The sequence below is a fragment of the Cololabis saira genome, chromosome 10, assembly GCF_033807715.1.
Source record: "Cololabis saira isolate AMF1-May2022 chromosome 10, fColSai1.1, whole genome shotgun sequence".
In the NCBI taxonomy this organism is placed as follows: Eukaryota; Metazoa; Chordata; class Actinopteri; order Beloniformes; family Belonidae; genus Cololabis; species Cololabis saira.
Window position 1 is genome coordinate 19,813,140 of NC_084596.1, and position 14,682 is coordinate 19,827,821.

The following is a 14,682-nucleotide window of genomic DNA, read 5'->3' on the forward strand; positions in this document are numbered from 1 at the left end:
TCGTGATGCTGTCTAGTTAGTGAAGCGCACCAGTTTCTCCTGCAGCAAAGGAGCCCCACATTATGGTGCCGCCTCCGCCGTACTTCACGGTTAGGACGCTGGCCTGAGGGGGTGCCCTTGTTTTAAGGGTTCATTTGCACATTTCATACTAAAGAATGTTCAACTATGGGACACAAAAGTGTCTCCTGTATGTTATTGTGACTTATCAGATGCTTCTGATGCCAAAACATCGTCAGGTGAAATTCTTCAAGCTGCTTTAAGGTGACTATCAACTTTAAGGTCAGAGACAAATGTCCACAATCATGAAGCATCTTGTTTGTTTCTTGAGTAAACTGGAAGTAGTCTCTTCTCTGTGTTACAAGAAAATAAATCATGCTTTGTATTACTTTAAGTCTTTATCGTCTCATGCAGACTGTGTTCTTCTGTGATGCAATTTATGTCAACAAGCCACGGGGAGTGTAGTCGCCCTTTTGATACCAGGAACCTGGTTGTAGTCGTGTGAATAGGAAAAAAACCTTTATTAGTCCTGCACTGGGATGAAAGGAGTACTAAATGACTTTCAAACAGATTTTTTTTCCCTAAACCTTTCCTAATACTCATATATGAACTTAAACGACGTTAAAAAGCTTTTATTTGATTTGATTGACCCACAAAGATCCCAGAGACACTTACAGTAGGCTGTGCACTAAAACCATGGTTTGCTGTTGGATTTCCTGTTGTGTTTTTGGGGCGCTACAACTGGAGCTCAGGGTTCTCCTGGTGGTAGCTGCTTGGATTTCTGTGAACGTAGATGATAAAATGTGCTGCAAGTGCATGTGACACATCAGTCACAGGTTAACCAGCCTTCAAACATGAACAGCTTTACATTTAACTGTAGTGTTGTAGTTAAGAGACTGACTTGTTGTTTTTGTCTTTCCTGTGTGACTACAGGAGGTGTTTATTTCAACCAGAGCTATCAGCCTGCTGACCCTGACTGATGGTGCAGGTTTAAAGCCCTTCACACCGGTGAGCAGAGGCGAGTCTTGTAGCAGCAGGTAGGTTGAAGGGACTTGGGTCGTGTGTAATGTTGTTTACTGTAAGTTTCATCATGCACTTGTAAACAAGGCTGCAATACATCTGCTTTTTTTAAAATGAAAAAATCAGTTACGATATGGAGGAATACAATATTTACTCATAAGGCTGAATCGATGCAACAGGTGAATGCTGTCAGTTTACACTGGTGCAGCTTGATGAACTGCTGTCTTGTTTTGGTGTTGGTTGGATTGGATGACCTTTTTGATCATGAAATCACATTTTCTGGTAGCTGTTTGGCATCGTAACACAAGTGTAGTTTCTCAGTCATGTAGCTCGTGGTCGTCAAGTAGACTAAATATTTGCAAGTTAATCTGCAGTAAAGGGGATGGTTTTTTAAGACCTTTAATGAACTGCTGCATCTGGCTGGTTTGATGGGAAACATGGACCAGAAGAAAGTTCTGTCCTCAAAGGCTGAAAGCAGGAAGCTGAGTGAAGAGTTTGGTTTTTCATGAATTCCTTTAGTTCTGAACTTCAGTAATGAAAAACTAGAGGAACATCTCATGTCTACAGTCTAAACTGGGATTTGTGTGGTTCAAGAGTCCATAGTTGTTGCTCAACTTGATCCAAAGATGGAAAAAAACAAACAATGACAGAAGTCTTCATCTTATTTAGGTGTGTTGTAGTTTTCCCTGATTTACACATTCTTCGGGTAAATGATGTGGATGGTTCTGAAGCTGAAGCTAAGTTCCGACTGCAACCCAAAATCCAATTTTTACCACATCCTGACTAGGGATGGGAATCGAGAAGTGGTTCTTGTTCAGAACCGGTTCCTAGTGTTTTTAATTCCTTACAATCTTCTGCAAAATTTGCAAACAATTCCATTTTAGATTCCAGTGGTCAGGAATGACGTTGCGTAGCAGTTGATAGTAAACATGGCGCCCAAGCGATACAAACGCTCAAAAGTCTGGTTACATTTCAGTAAAAAAGACAATAGAAAATAGAATTAAAATGGATTTAAAATCGTTTCAATTCCCATCACTAATCCGGACTTTGATGATCTGACTGGCCAAAAACCAACCACGCAGCAGTAATAGTCGGGTCATAACCCCCCGTTGGTTAACATGTAGCATGTAGGTTGCCATGGCAACTATGTGGCTTACATGCTCTGTATCATGTAGAGCAGTGTTGTCCAGCATGGTCCTCAGCACTAACCGTTGTGATGTTTCAGATGTGGCTTCAGAAAAACCCACCTGACTGGACCACCACCAGTTTGTCGTGAAGCTCTGCTCCAGTCCATCAACGCTCGGGTAGCTGGAGTCAGGAGCAACATCAGCCCCGAGGACCAGGGTTGAAGAACGTTGATGCAAAGGTCAGAAATATTTATATTCTACCTAAAAAAGGATAGTTTCTGCATTCTGATCATAGACCAAATCACTTTAAAGAACAATTTCAGTAATTGCGAGGCGTTTCTGTCCGAGTGACAGAGGCTAATGCTGGAAATCTGACTTAAAGGCAGGGTAAGCAGTTCTCCATGATTTCCAGTCCGGAGCGGCAGGCACCCCCGACTCTAACTATTTAACTTGTTGAAAATAAGTTAAATAGTTTCTCAATGTTCCCCAAACACGTCTGTAATAGATATGCAATGTTTTATTTTTTTTAAAGCAACACAAAGGAATCTAGTTGATTAAAAGTACATTTATTTTGCAGTAAGTGGGAGAAAACAACACAAAATATTCCTGAATAATTTGCTCCTTTTTTTTTTTTAATTTACAGCACAACAAAACATTTTTAAGATGCTTTCAGCTAAAACCAGCTGAGTGTCACGGCTAACCAGTATTTTTTTTACGCAACACAGCTTCATCTGTGAACTGTACATATACAAATAATCCATTAATGCTACATTTAAGATCTACTTTTCAGAAGCAAAACTATACCATTTTTCTCAAAAAAGTACTGGTCTGAGACACTTATTTTTAACTGTCCTCATCCAACTGCTCTGTGCTTGACACTTTGATATATTTTTATGCTATATTACAACTCTGCCTTTGGACTGCTCTGCAGAACTACACCAACTTCCTGTCTCAAAAACTCAAAGGCTGCATGTTCTTCTGCTTTTCTCAGAAGTGTTTTCAGTAAGTACAAACACAGTTAAGTTCACTTAAATGAGGCCAGTTTAAAATTAAGCGCTGCTTTTGTAATTTCCATGCAACTGTCAGTACTCCTCGTACTTTAGTTTTTATTAAGGCATACATGAGTGTAACTTCACTGACGAAACATGGCATCGGTCGCCCACAACAGAGAGTAGTTGGGGTTTCAGAAACACAATATTACTTTTCTAAGATAATGAAAGTTACGCGATGAATAAATCATAAATAAATGGGATGGAAATGAGTTCAGTGTTTCACCACCACTTATTTTAAGAGGAAAAGAGCCTTCATGGGAGATGAGATCACTCATGTTGCATCACATATCTGCAGAACCGTACTGAACAACAGAGTTGCACCATGACACTCTAGTCTACTGCATAAAAACATCAGAACATGGCACTAAATATCAGACACAAACGCAATGTTGTGGTCGTCATCACACTCGCACCAGTCAGGGGCATCAGTTAAGTTCATCCTACAAATATCCTTACGTATGTCGATGATGCACACTTGGTAAGTAAAGAGTGTGATGCTGCCAAACGTTGCTATACCCAACTGATGCCAATGAGGTCAGTGTTGATCTAAGAACAGAAACTACTATAAATATACTTCTGTAACCGAACACAGGAAAGGATCTTGCAGCTCATCACAATGTGTCTAAATGCAATGAGATGTCACTTTGGAAAACAAGCTGCACGGATTATTACAAGGGAATCATCTATGTACAGTAGCGGTACAACGTTGTCCCGGCATGACGTTCACCAAGTCAGACGGGAGGGGATGGTGGCTTCAGGAGGCGAGAAAAAGGCATTGAAAAAAAAGATTAAGCAGGGTGAGAATAAGTAAACAAAAAAAAATAAAGACAGGAAAACAAGAGAAGGTGAGAAAGAGGAATGATGGGATACAGGATCCTGAAAAGGGAAACTAAAGGAGACATTGTGGTTGATCCTGGAGTTGGAATAGGGACTTCCTACTGCGGAAGCACTTTCAGGATGGCGTTCACATCTTCGGCAACGGTTGTCAACGCAAACTCGAACTGGTCCTGCAGAAACACACAGAAAAAGGTCATTTTCAGTTGTTGCTTTGTAACCGTTGAGCCAAACCCAAAGGTATCTGGGCCGAGCCAGGCCAGTTCCTTTTCCCAACGTCATGTTCGGCCTCACCTTCCTATATTGCTGTGTGGAGGTGTGTTGAGGTAGGACGGTTCTACAGTTCAGATCTTAAGTATGGTTGATGGGGTTGCTTTGCTTACAGCTGTCAGACACGGTGGATTTAGATGAACTTCAGCTACCGTTTGTGTCGTGTTTGTGTTAGTGGCAGCTGCTTGTGCCAGAGTCCTAACAAACACCAGGAAACTGGACCATATTACACCGGTCATGAAATCACTACACTGGCTTCCAGTGAGTCAAAGGATAGAGTTTAAAATCTTACTGCTGGTCTTCAAAGCACTGAATGGTCTTGGACCAAAATACATGGTTGATCTGTTAGTTCCCTATGAAGCTCCCAGACCCCTGAGGTTCATCTGGATCTGGTTTGTTGTGGTTCCCAAGAACCAGAACCAAGCAAGGTGAGGCAGCGTTCAGTTATTCTGCTCCTCACCGGTGGAACAAACTTCCTGTAGACCTGAGGTCTGCTGCAACTGTCAGCTCCTTTAAATCAGGGCTAAAAACATTACTGTTTACTGAAGCGTACTCCTAAATTAAATACTTACCTGCTGTACTCTACTGCCCTTATTTTTAACAACTTGTGCTTTTTATTATTTTACCTCTTTTCTTACCATTTTATTTGTTATTTAAGCGTACCATTAAATTAAATACTTTTTGAAAACAGAGCGAAGTTATGGATAAGCCCTGAAACAGGCATTGTGGCATAGAATTGTCAAATTGGTTTAATTACACCGTACGAATTGTTACAGATTACTTTTGTAATACTGTATTTCACCCAGTCTTTGTACGTTTTGACCGTATAGAAACGTAATTCTTGCCATTTTAAGAATGACGTGTACCTGCTGTACTCTACTGCCCTTACTTTTTAACAACTTGTGCTTTTTATTATTTTACCTCTTATCATTTTATTTCATATTTATGTTTTAATTGTGTCTTGCCGCTTTTAATGCCTTTACAGTAGAGTTGTCCCGATCACGTGATCGGAAATCGGGGCCGATCACGTGATTGCAGACTCGATCCGGACTCGGACATTATGAGCCGATCAGGAATCGGATATATCAGGGTTTCCGTTGTCCGGTAATTGCCGGACTTTGTCCGGTAAAATATGCCGAAGTCCGGTATTTTATAATCTCTCCGGTCAAAATGTCCGGTGAAAATACTCACTGGCGCCGACATCCACGTGTGCGTTGATTTATGGTTCCGCGTCGCACCGACGCAGAGTCTACAGCGTAGGGTTCGCGGCGACGCACACCCTACGCCAGACCCTACGGCGTATGCTCTGCGTTGGTGTGACGCAGAACCATAATTCCGGCTTAAAAGTAAACAACATGCGCCCAAGTACCCGTGCATGACAGGCAGACACACACGGGGAGAAGAGACAATTTCTTTAATTTTTTTTTTTTTTAAAAACGTTATCCTTATGAACGCAATTGTTATATACGGTAGTCCAACTTTCCTTATTTTAATCAGAACACTTTCTTTTTTCCTCTTCGGCGTGGAGTAGTGGGCTTGGAGCGGCAGCCATCGGTTAGTTTTTTCTTTTTAGATCCGAGGCTTTGCGTAGATGGTGGCTTCCGCAACTTTCAGGCGCTTTTTCTGCGCAAGCAAGCTTTATAGATGAGGCCCCAGGACTGAAGCATAATACATCCATGGACTGAAGCGGAGCTGCGGCGCCGACATTATGGTTCCGCGTCGCGGAAGGCTCTGCGTTGGTGTGACGCGGGACCATAAATCAACGCACACGTGGAGTAGTGGGCTCGGAGCGGCAGCCATACACCGCATGCGCGCAGAGCACGCCTGTTTGTTTTGAAGCTGAAGCAGCCCTATGCTTAAAAAAAAAAAAGAAAAAAAGAAAAAGAAAATAATTTTTTTTTATACTGACTTAAGAATGTTCAAGCTGCCTACCTCCTATGTGCTCAGTTTACAGTACACATGTTAAAATATAATAAAAGGGTCATCCTGCATAATTTTCTTTTCTCTTCTTCATTTTTTATTGTTTTATAAAAGTATCGGATCGGGACTCTGTATCGGCAAGTCCTCAAAATCAAAGGACTCGGACTCGGGGGCAAAAAAACCTGATCAGGACATCCCTACTTTACAGCTGCTCCTCGTCGTGCTTTCACTAACTTCTTCCTTCTCAAATTAACTCTTCAGCTAAAACAACCGAGCAGCTTCTGACTTGGCTCGTGATTCTTGGCTCCCAGCGGCCCTGGAGCTACGACACAAACACCAGGTACCTGCTATAAATCTTTCCACTTGTTGTAATATCGGAGGTGCGTACAGGTCTTTTTAACTCATCTGCATGTTGGTTCTTGTGTGCATTGAACCCGACTCTGGAAGTTAAAGCTCCTGATCAACCAGGATTCATATTTACTGTTAGCGTTTAGTACAGTATGTTTTATGGTATGGAGCACTGATCCTGATGCAGCTCCGCCAACGAGACTCCTTGCTTCTGTGACACCTACAAGTGTATGTGCACAATTGTGTATTGGTTTTATTTTAATTTTGAGTTTTAGCCAGGTAAAAGGCCTATTTCAGTTGTAAATTGTGTAAAAAATATAGTAGGAGCAATTACTTAGTTACGCCACCAGGGGGCATTAAGAAGCGCTGAGTATGCCTTGGGCGTTGCGCAGTGGTATCACCGGTATATGAACCACGGAGGCTACCGTACTTCAGACAGCTTGCAGCCTGCTTGAAGAACGCAACGTAATTCTTCTGTCTTTATTTTCCCCTGTAAAATACAGGTTAGTAAAATGTGCAAAAGCATCACAACTAATGGCAAAGGACTCATAAGCCTTTATGTTTTAGTTTTATCTAAGTAACATGCAGAAATATCGTGTTTTAGTTTATTTTGAGACTTGAAAGAGTACACGTGTTTTACCATTCACAGTTAGCATACGTTTTGGTGTGTCATTGTACATGTGTTAGAGAGTACAGTATTTCATGGTATTTGAGACCAACTATTTTGATTAATTCATTTATTTGTATTTGTTATTATTAAAATGTTCTAGAAATGCAGTAAGACTGTAAAAAGAGTAAACATTATAGGTTTAAAACAGTATTTAACAGTATTTACTGAGAAAGCAAACTAAGAGACTGATTAAAAGTAACAGTATAAATGTGAGTTTCGTAACACAAACAGTAAAAATGTATTTCATATACAGTATCTTTGGTTCAGCAGAAGAAATATCAAATTTGAAAGCTATAATCCTATAGTAACAGTTTATTGGGAATTGTGAACATGATTATTGGGAATATGTGATCTGTGATTATTGATTGTATGACATGATGATTGAATGTAAAGAGAGAAAAAAGATAAAGTGAGTGAAAACTAAGATTCTGTGAATAAAGACAGCTTGCAGCCTGCTTGAAGAACGCAACGTAATTCTTCTGTCTTTATTTTCCCCTGTAAAATACAGGACTGATCTTCTGTTACTTGCCTCTCATCTTGAGGCCTGTAACAGAATTCTGGAGGCACCGCTGGGATCAGCACCACTTATCTAGAAGGAATGCTGATCTAAAACTACAAACCCAGGACACATCACAGTACCAGCGTGGTGGACTGACGGGCGTGCGACTGATGGAGCTGCGGGACCACGTGCGAGAGGGACCCTAGCAGAGTGCAGGACAGCCCGTCCAACATCACAGAACCAGCATACTGGAGCGGCAGAGATGCGACTGAGGCAGCCACGGGACCACTGCGTGTGAGGGGGTTCCCTGCTGGAGGAGTGCAGCATGCCTCGCCCTACAGTACTGAAATGAACGGTTTGATGAGCCAGAGCTGCTGGAGGAAGACTACTGAACGGTTTGATGAGCCAGAGCTGCTGGACGAAGACGACTGAACTGTGTAACTGTGCCGGAGAGCGGGACGAAGATTTCTGAACTGTAAAACGCTGCTGAGTGAGACAAAATGGCGGACAGCGAAGCAAGAAAAGACCTGACATGGACAATAAAGAAACAGTTACACAAGCTGACAGCAGAATTCTGTTACAGGCCTCAAGATGAGAGGCAAGTAACAGAAGATCAGTCCTGTATTTTACAGGGGAAATTAAAGACAGGAGAATTACGTTGCGTTCTTCAAACAGGCTGCAAGCTGTCTGAAGTACGGTAGCCTCCGTGGTTCATATACCGGTGATACCACTGCGCAACGCCCAAGGCATACTCAGCGCTTCTTAATGCCCCCTGGTGGCGTAACTAAGTAATTGCTCCTACTATATTTTTTACACAATTTACAACTGAAATAGGCCTTTTACCTGGCTAAAACTCAAAATTAAAATAAAACCAATACACAATTGTGCACATACACTTGTAGGTGTCACACTTCCTTGGATTATGTCGCGGCGAGACCATTTAATCTTTATTTTGTTTTCATTCATTGTGAAGTTCTGTTAGAGAAATGGGGGGCTAGAAAATGTGAGTTTGCAACTTTAAGTGTTGTTACATTAGCAGGTAGCTCGGGGATTCTGATTCAAAGTCGTTTATTTACAGAGAAACAATCTGCTGGCTAAATTGTTTCAGTAAGTGATTCTGACCCCCCATCACCCCCCTCCGACCACTATCACCAATATTACCTGAGGAACATTTCCACCGCGCTCTAACACAAGTGGGTCAGAGGAGCAGTACAGCAGGGCTATCATTCTGACCAAGATAGTAGGAATGAATATTTTAATTATTATTATTTCTCTTCTGCGTGTGAATTAAACCCGAGGCAATTAGTGTGTTTTAGCCTCGGCTCAGCTTGGGCCAATAGCTGGTGATTCAAATTAGCCATTTGGTGAGACTGTTTTCACACAACACTACTTTGATGTTTCCAAGAAAGTTGTGTTGGAGAAATCAGAAATGTGGGCAGCAGGAATTAGTTATGCAACGGAGACAGATGAGGTGAGTTTAAGAAATAATGAGGTTTATAATAAAGTTCTGCATGCTCTTTCTTCCTTCAGGTGTCTTAACCTCTGCCTTCGTCTCGTTGGTTGCTGCCCGACGGCTCCACACATTCAGTAGGGTCATATCTGGTGCTCGTAGGCAGTGGACACAGCAGGTGTATTTGGGTTATTCATACATAGTGTCAGTTCAGTTTTGATGGTTTCAAGATGGAATTTGGCCTCATGGATTTTTCTTGCATTAGAGTCCAGTAATGATGGTTGAAACTTTCTGGCTCATGAGGGCGTTGGACGTGGTTGAAAGACGGAGAACTGGGAACTCGAGGCGGGGAGGCATTGTGACCAGACTTGCATGAAAGTGCTTCAGATATTGCGAATGATTTATAAACAAAAAGAAAGGTCAATCAAAAAGAAAAACGTTTAGGCGCATTAAGATGTGATTTAAAGCCCCCCCGCCCTTCCCAATAATAAAACAAGAGTTCAACTAAGTAGTTATCTCCAACAACATATGCAACAAAAAGTTTTTTTTAATCTCTCCTCAGTTTTAATTATAAAGTATCTACGTAAGTATTGGAGACTGTAAAAACGCACACGAGTCAACCATAAAAAACACTAGACGACCCGTTTCGAAAAGTAATTTAACCTGTTTTAATCCTGTTTTTAAAAGTTAAATTATTTATTTTAGTTTAAAGGAGCCGTCTGTAAGAAATGTCCAAAACTGGTACTGCAGTCACTTTCAAAATATTGTTGAGCGGCGTGTACCCTCCCCCTCCTCCCCCCGACCAGAGGTTGCCAGGTAGGCTGCAGAATGCAGCAGGAACGTAGGCTGCCATGGCTGCGATAATTAGAGCCGAGCTGGCAACCCGGATGCCGAAACAATACTGACTTTGTGATTGGGAGATAGGTGGAGGGTGGAGCTTCAGAAACAATACTGACTTCGTGATTGGGAGATAGGTGGAGGGTGGAGCTTCAGGCCAAAACAAAAAATGACAACATAAACATCAGTTGAGGGCTGCAACTCCTCTTTTTAAACTGGAATATCCTGGCTTGAGTGCTGTTGTCAGTGACATAAGTATTTGAAATGAACATGATTTTTAAATGTCTGTTGACATATCGGGGTCATTTTATGATTCGTTTTATTATTGCTCTTACATACAGCTCCTTTAAATGTGAAACGTGATTTACATTTTAGCTGGGTTGATTTAAAAAAAACCATTAAATGCTCATTACGTTTAGAGTCCAGATAAAGTTTAGTACCGTTTTTGACCTCATCAGGGCAGCAGATATCCCTGAGACCCGTGGTCCTGGTACCACGTCCTATCGGACTCTGTCAGCTTCCTGAGACCCAAAGGTTCATTTTTTGGAGTAACGAAACCCTCCACCCCACCCCTAGACGCAAAGCCATGGGCCCCCGTGTGGTCAGAAGCAGTATTGCTACCTATAATGGCCTTAAAGTCCCAGCGTGTCGAATGCTATCACATCTGGTGGTATAAATGAGAAATTGCAGCCATGCACATTTAGCTCCACCTCCCCCAGAGGCCACGAAAATTGGGGGGGGCATGAAAGACATAAAAATCTTAATGGAGTTATTTGGATGGTCTCTTCTGAACCACCAGAGCAGTAAAGAGGGAAACCTGTGATGACTTTGGATCTAAACAGCTCGTTGTAGTGAAATAAAAAGACAATAATGAAAGATCTTGTATTTCTGAGAATTGAGCCCCGTCCCCACATCATAACCAGAAATGAAGCGGTGAGCGCGGAGGCTGGAGCTCTGGACCACGGAGGAGGATCGATAAGTGGGAGATGTTGGCTTTAACAGCCCTTCACTCAGGATACATGCTTTAATAAAGCCCCGATCAATAGCTCCGATGTGTTAGCCACATCCCGGCTTGTCTCTCTAATTATGTTCTCATATCAGAAGTAATTGTTTTCAGACCGGCCTGAAGTCATCCCAGTGAGGAACGACTCCCAGTTTCAGGTGGTGGGGGGGTAACCGGAAGTCGGGATGGGTCTTTTACAGGTTTGGTATTTTGCTCTGATTTTAGGTTGTTATGAGCGACGGAGGTGGTTGATTATGTCGTCCTCGTTCCCTAAAACCACAGTCAGCCTGCACAAACCTGAGCTTCATCAAGTGTCAGCGTTCTGATTGGTCCCTGACTGACCAATGAAATATCATTCTCTGTTGCTACATCTGGGTCAGAATAACCGGTTGGACAAAATATCCGTCTCTCTCGTTCATATCAATGGAAAAAGCCTAGTTTTTACTTGGCTTGTAACGAAATTGAAATCATTGGATTATTTTTTTTTAAACTTTGTATTAGAAAAGGAACATACTGGGTGCATCGTATTTTTATCCCCAAACTGGCAGAAATCTGATCCGTACTTCCAAAACAAAGTCGGCTTGGCAGCAGCTACAACCCATAGCTACAACCGCCAAAGTGTTGATCTATTTATCTTAAAATGGTTAAGCGGAGTGCTCGGGGTACTTGTAAAAGAGAGTATCACAGGAAACAATTTCATCCCAAACCAACGGTAAATTTGGATGAAGCTATGTGGACGGCCGCACCTTCCACCGTGATATCAGCTAAACAAAAAACTCACTACACGGTACCTGAAGTACTTTATATCTAGTTGCTGTTGATTTTCTTTGGTCCGATAATTAGAAATAAAATGATGTAAAACCTCGTTTTTCCAATGGAAGTGGACGGGAGAGATGACGGTTATCTCCAACCTAGCAACGGGGGCGGGGCTTGACAAGGGGTCATTGGTGAACTTGAACTGGGGATTATAGTTTTACTGTAACGCATTTAACATCAGCAGACGTCCGCCAACAATGCTGCTGGTCCAAGTTTGTTTCTTCTCCCATGTTCTTCTCTCCGTGCTCAGCAAAAACTGCTGTCCGTTATCGCTGGTCGACAGCAACAAAGCCTGACTGTGTAAGAAGTTATCGAAGGTGCCGGCACAGTCGACCTTCCCTACACAACAAAGCTGGGAGTTGGTTGTTTTTAAATGCTGGGAGCTCTGAATCCGAACTGTTTGGTCAACAATGTTTACACTAGTTAGTTTAACACTTATCATCTTCTATTTCACTAAGAAAATAATCAATTAAATGCAAAAACAACCCCAAAAAAGACAATCACACCAAGACGGCTTTGTAGCAGGACCTATTAAGGCTGAAGACGTTAGTATGATTAGATATTTTCTGACTCTATTACAGGAAGTGTCTTCCCTTCGCACACTCCATCTTTATTACTGTGAAATAATGCAGGGATTTAAGTTTTTCTTTATTGATTGGAGGGTTTTGGAGTTGTGCTGAGTGCAAAGTCGGTCTAAAAGGTACCAGAAATTAAATTTAGATGGCTTAATATGACCATAATAAAAATACTTTAAGCAGAAATGGAATCCCTTCTGTCCCAGACCTTCAACCGAACCCCCACAACCCTGACGGTTATCAGCCAGATCATTTTCTGCTCATATATTTGACAGAAAAAGAGAAAATAGTCTTTTTTCCAATGTTTTGCACTAAAGGAGTGAAGTAAAAAAAAAAAGTAGAGTGACCAACCATTAAATGTAATCACTGGAAATCAGACGGTAATATGATGCGCTGTGACCTTTACGGACGGGATTTCTGCAGCAATTTGGCTTTATTGCAGCAGAGCGTACGTGTTGGGGGTTCCTGCACATCGATTGTGGCCTCATCACGGCGGGATGGAGCGGGATGGCGCTGCCCTCTCCACCGCCAGGGCAGCGCCATCCGTCACCTCCAACACTCGAGGTGACGGATACCAGGGAGCCCAGGACAGAAAAAGCTATCAGACTTTATTAGTTGTGTTGCACTGCTGACATTTACTTCTGCCGGAGTAAAAACTATCGCACAGAGCGGTTCCTGCTCGGAGACGCTTCATCATGTGCTTTATAGGCTTTTACTCTTTTTACACTCCCACAAATATATTTCCGCTTTATTCTTCTGCCCAGACGATCCTCCCTCTCGGTCTGGGGCCAGTTTTACACAAAGTGCTCGTTCTACTGATGAGCGGTTTAGATTTAAGGGCGAGCTGGAGTGTAAATTACTGCTAAAAGACCAATCAAATATTTAACAGGTAAATATAACATCTACTGCTCCGTTACCTTGGTCTGGACCATTCCTGGCCTCTGGTCTCGCAGATGCTCCAGAGTCGCTGCGATATCGATCTCCTTGGCACCTGCCACACAAACAACAGATTGTGAGGAAACTCTGCTAACATCTGGCAAGCTGGTCGTTTCTAAACACTCCGTACAGCAGGAAGTGCTTGAAGGTGATGTTTTGTTGATGAGATGTAGGAAATGGCGAGGAAAATGGCAAGGCACATGCGTGAGATTTTCTAAAGAGAGTTTAGTGACCATTTGCCAATCAAAAAAGCCACTACCTGGCTGTGATTAGAGTTCATTTATGACGCGTGCAAATACGAGCTGTTTCCAATGTTCCCAATGTCTTTTTATTACTTACAGTGTTCATGCAGGTATTGCTACTTTGTCACTTGTAAACCAAAAATAAACAAACATAAATATCTGCCTGCTATTTCTATATTCACTTCTTCAACACATGCACGCACGGCCAAAAAACTTCTGCCTCCACACAGAAACCTGTGTGTGATTGCACCTTGATTAAGTAGACCGAGCCCAATTGACTGTATCATTACTCCCCTAGTGGACGGAAGGCTGACCAAAAACACAAAATAAACACATTTGACAAAGTAACACAAATGGCTCTTACAGAGAGCGAGTCTCTGATCTCCTTGTTGGTCTTTAGTTGTTCTTTCATGAATGTCGCCCACCAGAGCTCTGACGCTCGCAGCCAGAACCCTGGCCAGTCGGCCCATCTGCATGCCAGACTGGCGCGCTGCCCCGAGCTAACAGCCGCCCGGCTGCCTGCAGGCGGCTCGCTGACCCCTGGTCGGTTCACCAGCGTCTGCAGTGCATGACAAGCAGATCGGACTCCTCCGACCACAGAAAAAAAAAAAAGTCTAATGCTTCAGTTTGAGGTTGTGTAATCAGACGGTTGCCAGGACAGTCAAACCAGGCTCTCAGTCTAGACACCTAGAAAAGTACGTGGATGGAGTAAGTGACGCTATAGGGCGGCGTTCTCCAACCACGGTCCTCAGGACCTTCTGTCCTGCATGTTTAGGTTGTTTCTTTGCTTAAACACACCTGACTGCATCCCAATCATCACTACTTCGGGTTTGTTAGAGCAGAGCAGCATCGGACCCTCAACCTGCAACCCTCAGGAGTCCCCGGGTTTTCCTCACTTTATTCCTTAGTCACCCAATCACCAGAATAAAATGCTCCTATTTTTAAATTTGTGGAAATCAAACACGGGTTTCTTCAGACAATACGCCCTTCCTTCGTTTCTAAAGAGGGCTGGGGTCTTACAAGCTGTAAGGGCATGATTTGGCAGCTGTACAATAATACAGTACAAAAGCAGCCTTTTCAACCAGG

General features: G+C 42.6%; 1 protein-coding gene across 1 annotated transcript in view; it reads right to left on the bottom strand.

Annotated features, from left to right (window-relative positions):
• Positions 1–2,699: 2,699 nt before the first annotated feature.
• LOC133452558 (receptor-type tyrosine-protein phosphatase N2-like) overlaps positions 2,700–14,682 on the bottom strand; it is a 271,052-nt gene continuing 259,069 nt past the window's right edge. Inside the window, 2 exon segments of the mRNA XM_061731957.1 lie at positions 2,700–4,203; positions 13,336–13,409. Of these exon segments, the coding sequence (XP_061587941.1) occupies positions 4,132–4,203; positions 13,336–13,409 (146 nt within the window). The 3' untranslated portion in view covers positions 2,700–4,131.